This window comes from Callionymus lyra, chromosome 10 (genome assembly GCF_982586985.1).
Source record: "Callionymus lyra chromosome 10, fCalLyr1.hap1.1, whole genome shotgun sequence".
NCBI lineage: Eukaryota > Metazoa > Chordata > Actinopteri > Syngnathiformes > Callionymidae > Callionymus > Callionymus lyra.
Genome location: NC_141827.1, coordinates 19,463,634 through 19,480,177, shown reverse-complemented (window position 1 = coordinate 19,480,177; position 16,544 = coordinate 19,463,634). Strand labels below are relative to the sequence as shown.

The 16,544-nt window shown below is 39.9% G+C and overlaps 1 protein-coding gene across 6 annotated transcripts in view; it reads right to left on the bottom strand.

Annotated features, from left to right (window-relative positions):
- Positions 1 to 621: 621 nt before the first annotated feature.
- celf4 (CUGBP, Elav-like family member 4) overlaps positions 622 to 16,544 on the bottom strand; it is a 109,702-nt gene continuing 93,779 nt past the window's right edge. For 2 of the 6 annotated variants that reach the window (XM_087801373.1, XM_087801375.1), the window contains exons 5-14: positions 16,087 to 16,166; positions 14,632 to 14,772; positions 13,631 to 13,769; positions 11,426 to 11,578; positions 11,063 to 11,173; positions 9,622 to 9,684; positions 9,075 to 9,155; positions 8,062 to 8,205; positions 7,133 to 7,322; positions 622 to 4,328 (exon numbers count right to left, since the gene is read on the bottom strand). In XM_087801373.1, coding sequence (XP_087657499.1) covers positions 7,195 to 7,322; positions 8,062 to 8,205; positions 9,075 to 9,155; positions 9,622 to 9,684; positions 11,063 to 11,173; positions 11,426 to 11,578; positions 13,631 to 13,769; positions 14,632 to 14,772; positions 16,087 to 16,166 — 1,040 coding nt within the window. In that variant the 3' untranslated portion in view covers positions 622 to 4,328; positions 7,133 to 7,194. Of the gene's footprint in view, positions 4,329 to 7,132; positions 7,323 to 8,061; positions 8,206 to 9,074; positions 9,156 to 9,203; positions 9,419 to 9,542; positions 9,685 to 11,062; positions 11,174 to 11,425; positions 11,579 to 13,630; positions 13,770 to 14,631; positions 14,773 to 16,086; positions 16,167 to 16,544 lie in introns of those variants that run through there. The other 4 variants (XM_087801376.1, XM_087801374.1, XM_087801378.1 and 1 more) reach the window with 4 other exon arrangements.

The following is a 16,544-nucleotide window of genomic DNA, read 5'->3' as shown; positions in this document are numbered from 1 at the left end:
CAACTTTAAAAGTTGTATTTACATTTAAAAAGTTGACCCAAACGGAGTTTGTTTAGCAATGCATCCTGACGATGGTCGATTAGACGTACTGGAATAATGTCTCTGGGCAATATGCAGATTTTATTGAGCAGAAGGTATGTTCTGTCTATGTTTCCACTTCATTGTGTTGCCATTTTCAAGTTTAACCCCAAAGCAATTTAACCAAGATGCTGAAGCACTTCCAACATGTCTTGTTTGGTGCACTTTTAAGTTTTATAGAAGTACTGTATATCATCTTGGAAGTTTTCCCTATTTTGAGGAAAAAGTAAAATAGTCTGGTATATGATCTGTTTATCCGGTTATTGGATATCAAAAAGCCAAAATGTTTTTTTTTTTCAGATTTTGTCATACTTAATTGAATTAATTTATCTTCTAGGTTCAATCTGACTTCACGAGGACCGCGTAGAGACAGGCCGTTGCCTGTTGAGTGTCAGCAAGGCACCTTCAAATACAACACAGGTATGCATCCTTGGATCTGTGGAGGCGTTCTTCTTCTCGCCTATTAACTCCTGGTTGCATCACTGATCATTTCAAATCATATACTTTCTTCCATTCATGCAACTAATGACATCACGCAGACACTTTATTCTAGACTGTGCTTTATTATTGGGCTAAGCTGAGACGCTTCATTCATTTAAAATTACAAAAAAAGAGTCCAGGGGACCAGAGAATGGTGCAGTCTGGAGAGTGGGGCGGGGGGGCGGGAGCCAAAAGCGCACTGCCCAATCAAAAGCTTAGCTTGCTAGGAACCTGGCGAAGCTTAAAATGCAACATTCATATTCCCGCCCTTCATATGTGCTGAAATCAGGAAATACAATTCCAGAATACTTTGTAATCCACATGAAGTCAAAAGGTGACAGGTGTTTGAATGTAAAATCGCTGAAGAGATTTGTGTGTATGAGAGTGTTTTCACCGCACAAACCATTTTGAACAAGATCGGAGCTCTGTCAAAAGCAGGACGAGGAAACATGGACGTGGGAATGTGGTGAGAGCAGTTGAACAATTCATCAGATATTAGTGACCTCGGGAGAACATCTGTTTGTAAAGAAGGGGAATCATTGATGTATTCTTTTTAACATCTTTTTTTTTCAACAATGTTTGTAATTATCCTCAAAACAACAATGGGATTTAGTACAAAAGTATCCATGACAGGTTGATGCAAAGTAGCACTTTTTTTTTGGCATCATCGCAGAGCTCAGATCTTGAGAAACAACAATATAAATAAATAGATATCAACAGTTGAATAAATTAAGAAATAAATATCATGATACATATTTGTATTTGACATCACTTGGTCTCTGGGAACGCTTGAATCTGTCATCTCAGAAGTGCTGAAGGCAAAGATCCTGCAGACGGGAGCGATGGTCATCTGAGGACCGCTGCAGTGCGCCACACATGTCATATAAAAACTATTTGGTCACGTACCAACTCATAGAAAAATAATGCCATGAAAGCATGCATATCTCAGACATGAGTTATAAATAAATATCTGAACAAATAGATAAATGATCGAACCCATCAAAGTATTTTTTCTTTTTATAAAATAAGTCAATGCTCTCCCTGACTGTATTCTGAATAAATGCCTTGGTCAGGTCCTACCGTTTGTACCTAGCAGTTTTTTAACCTGGTTTTAATGAGCATTATCATGTTTTTCATTCATATATATATTTTTTTGAGTATTTAAAGTACTTAAATACTTTATCCAGTCCTTGTAGATAGAAGTAAAAGTCCTATAAAATATGCAAACCTATGTACAGAGGAGAAGAAAAGAAACAATTTACAGTATTTTCATCAGCGTATGTATATATTTATAGATATTTATAGTCAAACGTCTGCTCTGTTGTTGTTGTCAAACCACTTGGTGTAAACTTGCAGCTTAAAGTTAGAGCGAATGGAGATGAGGTGCTGAATCGTGCTGAGAGGTTTAAGTTTCTTCGACATCGGTGGCTTTTTTTTGGTGAGATTAGTACGGCCACTTCCTGGCGGTCTGGGGGTCTGCACCATGCGAGTGGTTACACAAACAGGCATCCTCTTGTGTTGTTTGCCACACGGGAAGTTGAATTATTCAATCAGCTAAAAAGGTTAGACACAGACGCGAGGGAAATGGTACGAGTTTATAGGAAAACTACCCAACAGGAAGCATCCAAAGTGTCGCCTTATAAATATTCAACTACATAAATATTCATCAGGTAATCTCCCTACAGCTGAATAAGGCGTCAATGTAGAGTCCGATAAATCCAAGTCTGGTGACCTTTAGCAGGTACATAGTAAGTTCTGGAACCATTCAGGGGCGAGAGAACGCAGGATTAAACCCACATCAGCGACTCAGCGTTGGTGATGGATAGATGGCTCTTCACTTTTATTGCTTCGTTTTCAGTTTCATTTTGCCTTTTATGTCTGTATTTAATTGCATGACGATATATGACGCGAAGCAATATAGCACTTTTTAAAGGATATGCTTCGTGTCAAGTCAGACGAGAAAGTATATAAAACCTTCACGTCTCTTTTTTTTACCACCATAGATGCGTAATAACCTTTGTCTAATGGTGGACATGCTGTGGCGCTCTCTCTACGTGGCTGGCTGATATGGATGTGACGGTGGTTTTGACATCATAATAGCGCGTTGGCTGCTTGCAGTTTTGTGTAGTAGCTTTTTTTTTTTCCTTTTTTTTGAGAGCACAGTGTTTGATGGCAGGTGACAAGGCACACCTTGACGTGGTGACAGCCCGTACGCTACATGCACTTTCCCGAAGAGAGCAAGGGTTGTTGAGAACGTATTCATTTTGGTTCAAGTTTCAAAGAGAAGTTTGTGTAGCTCAGACGATATGTTTGGAATAGACGCGAAGATAAGTTGTCCTTTTCTTCTAAAATAATTCAGCCTGGTATTCTTAAAGCCTGCTACTGAAATGTGGCTTCTTTTTTTTTTTTTTGCAGATAATATTTACACCGTGTTGTATATTTTAGCGCTAAATATGTCAGAGGAATGCCTGCTTTGCCTTCTAAGCAAACTCCAGCTAAAATCTACAAAAAATTGTACAGCTCAACATCGTCAGTAGCCGTTCTATTTACAGACACACATATATAAAATATGTGCATATAAATACATATATTTGTTGTGATTAATATCTATTTATCCATATATACTGTGTATATGAATACATTTGCTTGAATGCTTGTTATACATATACTGCAAATATAAACAAGTCCATATATTTCAAATGTTTCTGATGTTATGCTATCTATGAAGTTAGGATGTTAAGTTAAAAAAGATAAGGCTGTGATGCGGAGCAGCCCCTCCCATGCACTCTTGATGCCCCCCACCCCGAGACAAAATGAGAAGAGACAAAAAATAAACATTTCCAGCAATTGTAAACGAACCAAGTGAGAGATCCCGTCGGAAATAGTTTTGCCTGTATTCCAAAAAAGCATATCAGCAATATATTTGTATGTATACACACACACGCGTTGTATATATTCCAAATGTACAATTGTTTTTAGGTGCAACTCCTCGGCCAGTGAACGCTGACTGACGAGATGCGGTGGTCCGATTATATTAGAGCTACAAGTCCTCGGCAATAAAAATGTTTGGTCTTTTGGTCCCTAAAACAACTAAGGAATGACAGTTAAGACTCCCTGGAGACCGTTGCAATGGCGCTCCTTGGCAACGGTATCCACTGGAAACGGACAGGCACTCCGAGCTAAAGATGGCCGTCCCAAATCGAAGCCAATTTGTGTCCTGAAAATACCACATTCCACTCATAAGTTCTCGCGTTGAGAAATAGTTCCTTCTCGAGTCATTTTTTTTTCAAATTTTAAACAAAGGTCAGTCGTACTGTCAACACCAGCTAATGGAAAGATCTCCTGCGGCAATCCTCGATTGAGTTAAAAAAAAAAAATTGGACTTTTGACATCCATATTCCCTTGAGGAGTTCAGTGGGATTGGTCATTGATCGTAGGTGTGACACAGTCTCTTGTACTTGTTCGGTTTTGTGGTCCAGAAGAAAAAAGGTAGCTGTCATTCAAGCAGGTTTTTTTTTTTTTTCTTTCTTTTTTTTTTTTGTTTTTTTTTTTGGAAAGTTGTGTATATGTGTGCAGAAGAAGGTCCTGGGGCAAGCTGGTACAAATTCACTTTGAATTCAAAAGTTGCAATACATCCAAAAAGGAGGTGTCCTTGACTTGGTCGTTGCTCGTTCTCTCTCTCTCCTCTGCACCGGCGTGGTCCAAATGTTTTTCGTTTGCACTCAATAGTGGGTAGCAAGCAGTTGACACATGATTCAGCTTCACACAACCTGCCGAGACAAGACACACACACACACACACATTTGAGGATTTTGTTACACCACAAGCTGGGTTCGTCACACTTTTTGGTGGTCCAAATATAGCACAACCAAACGGTCCATAACCTCAAACAAGCTTAGTTCTGACCAGTGGCAAATATGGCATTTTATCTTGCAATAGCTTAAAGTAGTTAATAGATATTAGATATTTAGACTTTCTGTGGCAAGTAGAGATTATGAACGTCGAAATTGAACCTAGAATTTTACAAAAAGATTAATGCAGATGCTATAGAATTCAGAGAAGGATGAGATGAAGTTTGTTAAGTCTATTGTGAGTCAGGGGTGAGCCAATGCTAAAGCTACCTTTGAACAAGTATACTGTGGTATGACTCAGACTCTCTTAAGCGATTTGGCCCCTTGTTTTATTTGGACCGACACCAATTTCATGATAATAGAACCTGGATGCTTCATGCAGTCGTACAATATTTAGAAGGAACATATCTTGCCATCTATAATGGCTTTCATAAAAAAAATATTATCCAATAAATGTGGTTATTGAAGAGCTGCTGGACAAGCTGCCATGTCATAGGGTTGGACATGTGACTGTGATCAAATGTTTGCCACAGACTCCATTAGAGACCCCTTTGGGCTTCTATGTTGCAGAATAAATGGAGCAGGATCCGCCTTGTTTTGTTTGTCTTTGGGCCACCAGAGACTAGAACTATCAACCTGGCTTCCTTTTTTCTTGTTAAAGTGGAGCGTGGTGGTTGTAACAATGTGCCACTGCTTAAGTTTATAAGTCTGCCAGTCTTGTTTGTAAGGAGGCCTGGATCTAAACGTGAGTTCAAGGCAGTTTTTCTACTCTCATTGTGAAAAATGGTGTCAGAAGCGGGACAGTTATCATGATTCGATCTGTAGTCTATACCCCTGTGTGAATTATGGTCTGCAGTGTGGCTTGGATGGTGATGACAAGGAGTGAGTATCGGCAAGAATGTCATGGTACGATATGCAATGGTATTATGATATCATTTTAATACAGTTTATAGGGATGATCTTCATCATTTACTGTCATTGCTGAAGTGGTTTATTACTTTCAACTCGACTCAAATGAATGAGTTATAATTCAAACGTAAAAGGAGATGAAATATCGAAGGTAAAAAGGTCGCGTCTAATCGCTGTATCTATATTTTCCTCACATATTTGAGATATGTTTGATGAACCTAAGGGTAAAATACCATCATAGGAGGCTCACATAAACCAATGAGAGAGCAATAAAAAAGGACTCATCTGGTTGTGTATTAAGTTTCCTCAGACAAAAACTAATTTCCTAACTTTCCATAGCAAGGACAGTGCAGGAGTGTTTTAGTCAGCAGCCGCCGTTTGAAGCATTCATGTATAAATGAATAACATTTATACAGAATCCAATATTTTCTCTTCCACTTAGTTTGAATTGTTTTGAAATATCAAAATGAATTGCAGCGCATATTTGGTGACACATTCATATGAGATTGCAGTATTCTTCCTGCGCTGATTCGCCTCGGGACTCTGTCTGGTACGGTTCAGTTCGCTTCAGAGTGGGTGATAAGTTGCCCTTGAATGAAGTCATCAGTGGTGAATGAACGGCACAGACTAAACTCTCCATCACAAAGATGAAGGGAGGAGACAAAGAGGAACGGCACAATTATCCGCCTGAGGGGTAATAAATGCTTCTCCCACGGAAGCAATTCCTTGCCTGTGCAACAAGCTGAACCATTCAGCAATTATCTTTTACCTACAGGGTAACATTCCGGGTCACTTACTGTAAAGCTTTACTCAAACTGTAGCACAGGTGAACGCTGGCACTTTTGTTGCGTTTAATATGTTTCTTTAACTCACTTTCTCCACTAGTTTTATTCTCAAGTATTAGTTGAATGTTAAAGAGATATTCTGGCGGTGTATTAGATTACCATCCGGAACCCCGGAAACTTTTGAAGGATGCATCACTTACTGTCGGGAGGGCTGCGTTAGTTAATTCTGTGGGTGTTGTGCGAGTGAGTTCCAGTGACACTTATGTCACTTAAGGATGATCTTTGATCAATGAAATAATAAGACAACCCACCGAGAGCAGACAAATGAACATATAAACATGACAGGATCAGGCAGATTAGGAAAAACTCAAGGACAGATGGGTGATGGAAAAATAGCTAGGGTAAAAACAACATTTTAAAATGTAAAAAACAACAAATGTAGCTGTTTGCAATCAATTATTATCAACTATATAGATATGGAAATATATAAGTATAATATTAATATAGTGTATAATCACATTTTGGGTGTAAATGAGTGGCTTGGTGGAAGTGTGTGCTGTCTGAGTGCTTTTCAAGTTCCTTTTTTATTTTTTTTATTTTTTAGTAATACCAGTTATTGATTGATGTCGCCTGGACACAAAGAGAATCAAATTCCAAGTGATAAAATAATCACTTTTCAACAAATACAATCTTTGTCATTAATCGAGTTCCTGGTGCCGTGGCCGTGACAATATGGAGTGTGTAATTGTGACGGACTGCTTTAATTTAGGGCGAGGCTGCAAAAAGGCTACGATCGATAAGAAAACCAGGAAGCAAAAGTGTATTTAACGCACTAATGAATCACAGTGATTGGGGAATTAACATTTACAAATATGGCCGTGAACTTTAAGAAAAGCTGTGAAACTTAATCACTGGTTTCACTAGTATTTAGAGAAAGTCCCGCTAATTACAAGACATTAAAGTCTTATGACATTTATTAAAGGTTCAGGGAACGGCATCGTCATTTTTAAGGTTGCTTAGGATTCTCACCTGTCTCTCCCCTGGCGGCCGCCCCGGCCGCCTTGGATGGCAGCGGCTAGCAGGGGCGAGCGCTAGTAGGGTCGGTTGGCGTCCTTCGGCCTCTTCAGCTGCACCTTGAGTCTTTTCATGCCGATCTGGAAGCCGTTCATTGATTGGATGGCGGCTTGAGCACTTCCTGGGTTGTCGAAGCTCACGAAACCTGTGATGGAAGAGCGAGAGAACGGAAGGACGCCGTTAGAACCGGTACTTTTTTCGTCCTCTCATAGATGACATATGAGGATGAGGTCAACACAGGAGTCATTTCCAGTAAGACACAAACACCAAATACACAATTTTACAAAAAAAAAGCATTAGGAACATGAACATTTGTGTCATTGCAGAAACACCACAATATTAAATTACTACAGAGACAGAGGGGGTCATGCAAGAAACCCTAATCACGAACTTTGCCTTCTTAAAAATGTACAAGAAAGAAAATACATAGGAACTATTTGAATAAAACTTCACAATTTATCTTAGCATCAAGAATGGCTAACACAGTGTCGCTGTCATGTTTTTGTGCTCACAATAAAGCGCCAATCAAACGTAACTGGAGCATTACGCAAGCAAAGGTGCTAGTGTTGCTGACGTGGCTTAGTAGTAGCTTATAGTAAAGTTCAAGTGCCATATTGTCCAGTTGTTGGACAATGAACAACTGGACAATTCTGGCTCGTGATAGACGATCATTCCCTAAATGACACACGGCAGGAGCGAATCATAAAAAATCCAACACAAGTTCACATTAGTTTCTCTGTTTGGGTTTAAGTAGAGGACCTTGGGGGGTAGGGGGAGTGTGGGGGGAGAGGTAAGGTGACTGTCGACTGCAGTAAAGAAGGTGATTAGTCAAAAAATAATAATCAGAATAAATAATCTTTTGTTTTTGTTCAGTTTTTACCCACCAAAGCATTTACTTTGGTTTGTCGCCCGATCCACAAACACTTTGGAGGAGATGACATTACCGAATGGCAGGAACATCTGCATCAGCTCTCCATCCCCAAACTCCTGAGGGAGGTGGTAGATGAACAGGTTACAACCCTCTGGTCCTGTGATCACAGACAGACGGACGGACGGACAAAGAGAGAGACAGGGGAATAAGGGGGGAGGCACAGAGAGGGTGAAGGTCAGAGTATAAGAAACATGGAGAGACAGGAAAATTAAGTAAGAATTATTATTAAATCCATCCTCTCCTTACTGAGCAACTACTTAAACATGTGTTTTGCTTTCTAAAATCACCTGGAATAGAGATACTATTTTTATATAAATAATAAAACATGCATAATCTATTTTGTGAGTGTTTCAAAGAAAAGAAGCTGTTCATTGAAGTGATACATGCTTCAATATAGTTTAAGAAATAAGTCCTATACTTTTCAGAGACGTTTACAAACATTATGGAAACTTTCTCCATGCCTGGATAGTCCTATATAAAGTATGCACTTAATGTACTCATTCAAAATGTTCATTTTAAACCAACATTAAATTCATTTGATTTCAAAAATATATTTTCTTCTATATATCTTGAAAAATGTTTCTGCATATTATCTGAGTTTTATAGTGGATCATTTATTTGAGTTGATTTCTATTTTCAAAAGTTATCTCGACATCTGTTGCCTGACCGGAGAGGCTTACCCACCAGAGGGCAGTCACGACTCGAGTCTTGTGTCCCACACTTGCAGGTCAGTGAGTTCATAACTGCTCTGCTGTTACTGTTAAGTTTGTAAACGTCCAATCATGACATGCACTTCTTATATATCGACAATATACCAGATAAATAAGGTGGAAATAATAAAATAGAATCCAAGTATAACATGTGTTCGCCTGACATTGATTCAGTGGTTCGATTGTCTAAACTATATGACAAGAGCTTTAACAAATGTTTGGGATGTTCTTTTGTAAAAGTCATTACCGGCGTTACCTTCTCGCTGCTGCTGTGGGATGATGGGCGGAGGGTGGGGGAAGGCCTGGCTGATCTGGCCGTATGCAGCAGGGTAGGCTGCTGAGACGCACACACATGCACACACACGGATCAGATAACAGTCATGACGGGAGCATCGCAGCGTACACGGAGACACACAAACAATGAGATATATGCAGAGGCCGAGCAGGAAATCGATCAGATAACACACAATGGAGTCTCTACATGTTGCACACACTCGCCCCTAAACAGCAGAGTGAATAAATTGACGTTGTACGACCGCAATGTTTATTGTTACATGATCAGAATTCAAATCCAGACCTTATCTGTGTCAGGTTACTATACTCCTTTGTCACACACACACACACACACACACACACACACACACACACACACACACACACACACACACACACACACACACACACACACACACACACACACACACACACACACACACACACACACACACACACACACACACACACACACACACACACACACACACACACATGGATCAGCGGTGCTGTAAGAGTGACAGACAGACCTGCATACTGTTGGACTCCTGTGTAAGCCTGTTGGAGAGGATCAGCTGCAGTGGGACTTTGAGCTGCTCCACCAGAGAGAAAAAGGGGGGAGCACAGATAGATGGAGGTGTGTTTGGAGGGGGAAAGCGAGAGAAATGAGACGGAGGGAGAATTTAGATGGAGCGGAGAGGAAGGTAGAGTAATGTATATAAGATTGAAGAGGAGCAGGGGAGGAAGGCGAAGGAGAGGAGAAATCAGCAGAGAGGTTAGAGAGGTGAACGGCTCTGTTCTCGGCTCGCTGTTCTGAATTCTCTACTGCTGTTCAACACGGAATATTTCAGAGGTAGATAAAACCGGATTAGAAACAGAAGAGAGAGCTACTGACGACGGCGATATGAGTGAAACAGAAAATGGCGCTCTTTCTTTTTGAATTACTTTTTTATTCTGTAGTCATCTGCCAGTACGATGCTGACATGGAAGCTGATTCCCCCTGCACTGTTTGATTGATAATCCTGGCTTTTGATTATTTATTATTAGTCATAGGCTGATGAAGCTTCATCAATATTTTCCTTTCTCAATAGGTGGCGCCCTCGTTTGATAAAATATTGGAGATATCATTATAATAGCTGTTGAAAGGAGCAGGTCATGAGAGTTGCTTCAACTCCATTCAATGAGAGCGACCAGGTGCATTTTACAAGTGCCCCAGAAGTGGCGCCATGTTCTGCTTCCCCCCTTACATTCTATTTTTGACGCTCGGAAGACTCGTCAATCTGGAGTGGCGCAGATTGTTCAGACAGGAAGTGAGTCAACGCAGAGCAAAGTGGGTCAATAAAAAAAAAAAAACGCTATATACAAACTTTTAATCGTATTTATCTTTTCTAAATTGTCAACAGTATGTTGATGCTTGGCTTAACGCAGCCTTGGTTTCGTACTTAGCTAGCGCGCAGTCAGAATACATGACCACCCTTGCTCCACTTTAGTGCCGTGGCAAAACAATAAGATTGGTATACTACGCTTTGGAACGATCTTCCTCTCTCTTTGCGCTTGATGGATCTACTGACTCCTTTAAGAAACATCTTAAGACGTTTCTATTAGTTCAGGCTTTTCCTTGATTTTCTGGAACTCCTGTTGTGTTATCAGTTTTATCTTGATCTTTAAAGTACATATTTTATTAAATATTGTTTTGATTGTTTAAGCGCTTTGTGACCCTGGTCTGGAAAAGCGCTATACAAATAAAAATTACTTACTTACTTACTTACTTACCATGATACTACATTTATACCTTCATAGACTATGAAGTTGTGTCTTTTCTTAAGTGTATACATTATTGCCAAGACCCTCATTTATTCCTACACTTGGCGTTACAATGGAAGAATAGTCCGGCCAATTGAAGTACCGACTCTAAATCCAGAACACATCATCTCAGTCTATTAAAATCGTGAGACACGTTTATGTCTTTACCTTCAGATAGCGAGGACAGGAAGCAGCCGCCCTGAACCCCGAAACAACTCCTCGGGGCTACGCCCAAGCCGTTCTTCTCAGAGTCCTCTCTGAAAACCACCTCTTGCAACACTGGTGGGGACAAAAAAAAGCGTAGAAAACACCATCAGTGATTGTTCAACCACCCCCCTCCCCCCCTTTTGTCTCCAGCCTTCATCCCTATGAATATCTGTTCAGAAGCTACAACGTTCGCCGCAGCGTGCTCCTACAAGGACTCCAGTTTTGGTCTCGCCTCATAAATGCGACTGATGTTACGGAGAATCTATAAGGCGTAGCGTTCTTCCAGATTACATTACATATATCTCTGTTGTTTGTCAGACTCACCGGGGTAATGGTGTATCCCGTTGGTGAAGACGGCTTCGGCGGGCGGCTGTCCATTTGCCTGCGGGGGCGGCATGCCGGTAAAACCATTTACGCTAATGGGGGAGGGGATGCTGGTCACGGTGGGGGCGCTGATGCCAGGAGGAGTGCTGCCACCTGCAGACAAACACAAAAAGGACTTCATGACACTTCAGGTGGACACGCAACGTCCAGTGCAGGACTGTCAGGGTCCACTCCTGACCATGACAGGCAGATGTAAAACCCCGGATCTGTGGAGTTGGAATAGTGCCACTCGACTGTTAATGATGTCAAATAGCCACCAATTATATATTTAGTCTCAGGTGATTTCATGTTATAGCGGCCCGTGTTATATTCATTTGCTCTCCTCGGATGCGAAGAAGCACCCGGTATCGACTCGGAGTGCAAATGTGGCCATTCCAGTCTAATGAAGCTCCGCGGCGCCGCGGCAAAGTCCAACTGTTTTTATTCATTATAGCCACATTAAGTTGCTGCCACCACTATTTTCAATGGCCTCTCATAGTTTTATTATTGTGCTTTATTTTCTCCTCCTTCCGCCTTGCTTGTTTCCATTAACATATGCGGCAGAGAAACAACACTGAATAAAAAGTTTGTTTATTGGTAGGTTCGGCGGGTTTACGGCTTTTGAGGGGTCACTGCGGGTTTAAGAGGCACGCTTTTTTTGGCAGGGAACCAGAACTTGTTCTGATCATATTTTATATGGAGTGCATTGGTGGAGAAGTCTCCTGGGGTCTTGTTCACGAGTGAGAGTAGGATGGAGATGGAGCTTTAGATTGACCGTATGGACTCTGGCTCAGCTCAGGATTTCTACCGACATTGTGGTGAGTAAGAAACTAAACAGATCAGTCATCCAGGAGATACTCAGAGATATCCATTGATAGGATCAAGAAAATAGTCTTTACTTTTCAGGATTTATGGATTCAAAACATTTTGAAGTTTTGATAAACCTTTCATTTGCTTATTAATCAAAGATAAGTAAGTAAGTAAGTAAGTAATTTTTATTTGTATAGCGCTTTTCCAGACCAGGGTCACAAAGCGCTTAAACAATCAAAATAATATTCAATAAAGTATATACTTTAAAGATCAAGATAAAACTGATAATGAAACAGGAGTTCCAGAAAATCAAGGAAAAGCCTGAACAAATAAAAACGTCTTAAGATGTTTCTTAAAGGAGTCAGTTGACTCAGTAGTAAATAATGTATTTAACCTAAATTAATTATTTGAATTTTTATTTAGGTGGTTCTTGATTTTAAATGATCACTCTATGTTGGCTACACAAGCCCTTTTCCTGGCTTCGACAACACTGCTGCCACCTGCTGTCCCATGATGCTCATTGTAAACGATTTTTCAGGTGCTAAAAAAGGCATCAAGTTATATAGATTAATCTAATGTAAAAGTTTCTGAGTTCCTTTCAGGTTTAGTATCCTATATTCTCCCCCTCTTTTTTTAAAATTTCTTTTACCAATAATAACAACGTTTTCTGGCTTTCCTATGAAGTTAAGGTTTTTAAATTCTTTAGACTTAACTATGTTGTGCCGTTGTGTGAAGGTTTTCCTCACTCGTCCGCTAATAACGGACAGCTTGAGAAGTGTGAAATGATCCCTTGTATTTAATGCACGAACACTTCTGACTGCTCATGTTAATTTCGACCTTTCATTTAGCAGGTGGAAAAATAGAAAGTTTAACCTTCTGCGTTGTAAAACTCTCCAAGCTTCATTCGTCATTTGGAAAAGTAAAATATTTGCCGATCAACGAGACTCGTGAGATTTAAGTAGCTTCGCTTTTCATCATGTCTCACGACAAGGGAAGGTATTTCGGGAATCACGGGATGTGAGAAGAACTTCGGATGAAATGTCGAGTGTTTTGCAGACTTGCTTGAACAAAGGAGCCTGCGGTTACAGCAGATTATTATTCAGCGGAGGCATCACGCATGAACAGAACATCTGTTCTACAACATACCTCCAGATTAGCCTACGCTGATTGCATTCTAATGGATTCCTGCAAATTGGAAATTGTTCGGAATCGCTCCGATCTGACGGACGTAGGCTTAAGGAGCGACTGGTGCTTGATCACAGTTTTAAATCACCATGTATGTGGAACATGTTCATGGATCCGCAGAGGGGTATGCGTTTCCTCAGGAGAGGAGGATGAAGAGAACTTTATCAGCACCTGATGTGGGGGTCAGCGGTGCTCCGGGAAGGCCATTGATGGTGGCCATATGCTGCATCTGGGCGGCGGCAAACGCTGCCATTGGAGTGAGGTAGCCCCCCTGACCCACTGAGGCCATCAACGCTGCCTGCTGCTGCACCTGGACAGGTGAGGACAACCAACAAAAGACGACAATTTAAATACACATAAGTTAGATGAAAGTTTAAGCTTAATTATGAGAAAATATTTATATTTTTAAGCACACAATATAGTAGTCTATCCATTAAATTACCTTTGCGTTCTGTACTGCTTTCTAATGGTAGGTTTTTTTTATAAATCTTTGTACTTTTTAGTGGTATTTTTATTGTTTTTACAGGTCTATCTAACAGATCTATGTTTAACTTCATATTATTCTCGTTCAATGGTTTGTTTCAACAACCAAAATATGTTTAAAAGATACCAACATTTGTGTACTGACATTTTTATTTGTCATTACTTAATTTAATCAACCAAGTTCAATGTTTTTGAAGCATAGATTGTTTTTTTAATTTATTTTTTTATGGTTGATTTCTATCTGTGTAACCTTTTTTGTGTTTGGCTTTTGCTTTTTTAACAGTTTCTTTCTTTCCATTTTATTGTACATTTAGAGCAAATATCTTCTGCTAGACTTTCATATATATATTTTTTGCCCTGGAAATATAATTGCTGCATTAAAATGTGGTTCTATTTAGTTTTCAACGCTCTTAACCTTTAACTACCCTCCGTGTAAACTGTGTTTCTTCACTTTTAAGCTGAATCACAGTTCTGTGATTAACCTAAAATTCAAAAGTTGTTTTGCGGCATCTCATCTCTCCCAGCCGTCGCAACGACTATCGATTTATTTTGCAACACAACACAACGATTCAGTGCGGTTCTCTGGGATCGTTGTTTTTAATGCTCCGAACTCATGTCCGGGTCAAATGACTCTCTCCGGGTCACTGCATGGATTACTGATTGAGTCAAAAAAAGCTGCTCCGTCTTGCCTGAGCGTAGGCTCCGTAGGCGCCGAACTGCAGGGCCATCGGGTTGAAAATGCCCATCTGACCGGCCATCTGCTGCATGCGACGGATGGTGCGCTCCTTATCTGTGTCGGCAAACTTCACCACCAGACTGGACGAGGCTCCCTGCACACACACACACACACACACACACACACACACCTTAATATGGAGTCATCTACATGCTGTACCAACGGAAGTTAAAAAGTTTGTGCTTTTGACTGTATTTGTGTTTCTTTTCTCTGAATATATTTCACTTCCCTATGATTGATGGAAGGTCTTCAATTCTACAAATCCAAGAAGACACGCTGACCTTTGTTTGAGGACGCTCGTGTCGCCAGGCTGTTTGATACAGTGACTCGATACGAAGTGATCTCGTACATTTGTCAACATCAGCTAATGAGCAAGATGAATGAGTAACATTGTATTTATCACGCGGACACACGTCACCAGCGCCGGCGGAGCAGATGACCTGAGATCTGCCCATCGGCACATTAATGCTGCAGACAAACGGCTTCCACACGTGACACCGGGACCGTAATAGATGATTGGACTGAAGGTCTGACATGATGAGGACGTGATCCGTGCGTTTATCAGTGTTCAGTGTGATGCTGCTACACAAGGGATCTCACCAAAGCTCTAATACATCCAATGATTCAATTTTTAATAATCTAAATGTATAGTTAGCACAGATGAAAAAAAAAGAAATTCTAATAATTATATAAAATCAGTTGATAAAAATGTAGAACATAATTAAATATATTAAGTTAGTTTAAAGGATATCAATATTATTTTTACAATTTAACCTCTATTTAAACCATTACTTTATAGATTAAAGTAATGTATATATATATATATATATATATATATATATACTGTATATATGAATAAATAACTTAACAGTAAGTTGGTTAAAAAAGTGTTTTATCAGCTTGTAGTTTTTAGGTAAAATTTCAAAGTTTTAGTATTAAATTTATCAATTTTTAAAGGTCTTGAATCTCTTCCTGGAATTTAAACACATTTGTTTTATTTTCAAAATTTGAAATTAATCTTATAAGTCGTTGTGTACAATCACGAAAAAGTATAACTTTATTCAACTTTTATTTCAAGGTTATTTATCTAATTTATTTGTTGTTTATGTATTTATATTATATATATATATATATATATATATATATATATATATTATGTAATATGTATATATATATATAACTTTAACTTAATTTTTTACTACGTCTGAAATGCATTAAAAAGAAAATATGACAACCTTTACATTATACAAAATATGTAAAATAGCAAAATTATATAAACCCAACATGAATGGAACTTTCATTCAGTCTTATTTAAAAAACATTTTGAGACCTTGAGTAGCCAGGACATCCTCCAATGATTGAGTGAATGCGTGAATACGCGAATGAATGATGTGTCACAGATACTCACAGGCATGGTCTGGCTGCCGTGTAGTGCACTGATGGCTGCCTGAGCTTCAGCATGAGAGGAGTATTTTACAAATGCACAGCCTTCCAAGAGAGAGAAAAACAGCGTTATGACGTAAATACACAGTTTAGTGAGGACAAACAAGACATCTTTTTTGAGGATGAGGTCGACAGCGTTGGAGCGCCAATCGCCCCGCAGACAAAGCCCCTCTCCGCTGTCAGATCAGTGTTGACTGACGCTCAATTATCAGCCCGACATGTCACTCCGATCCGCAACTTTGGGATTCTCTGTTGGGGCTTAAAGATGCCGCGGCGTTCTGGTGTCGCTTACTGTTGACAAGTCTCGCTGATGAATCCGAATGATCAAGTTGCCAGCAATTATTGAGCTCAAGCCCACTTAGCCGGGCGAGCTGGCGGACGGGGGCTTGTTAATGGAGCTTCACGAAAGAATCAAGCCGGCTG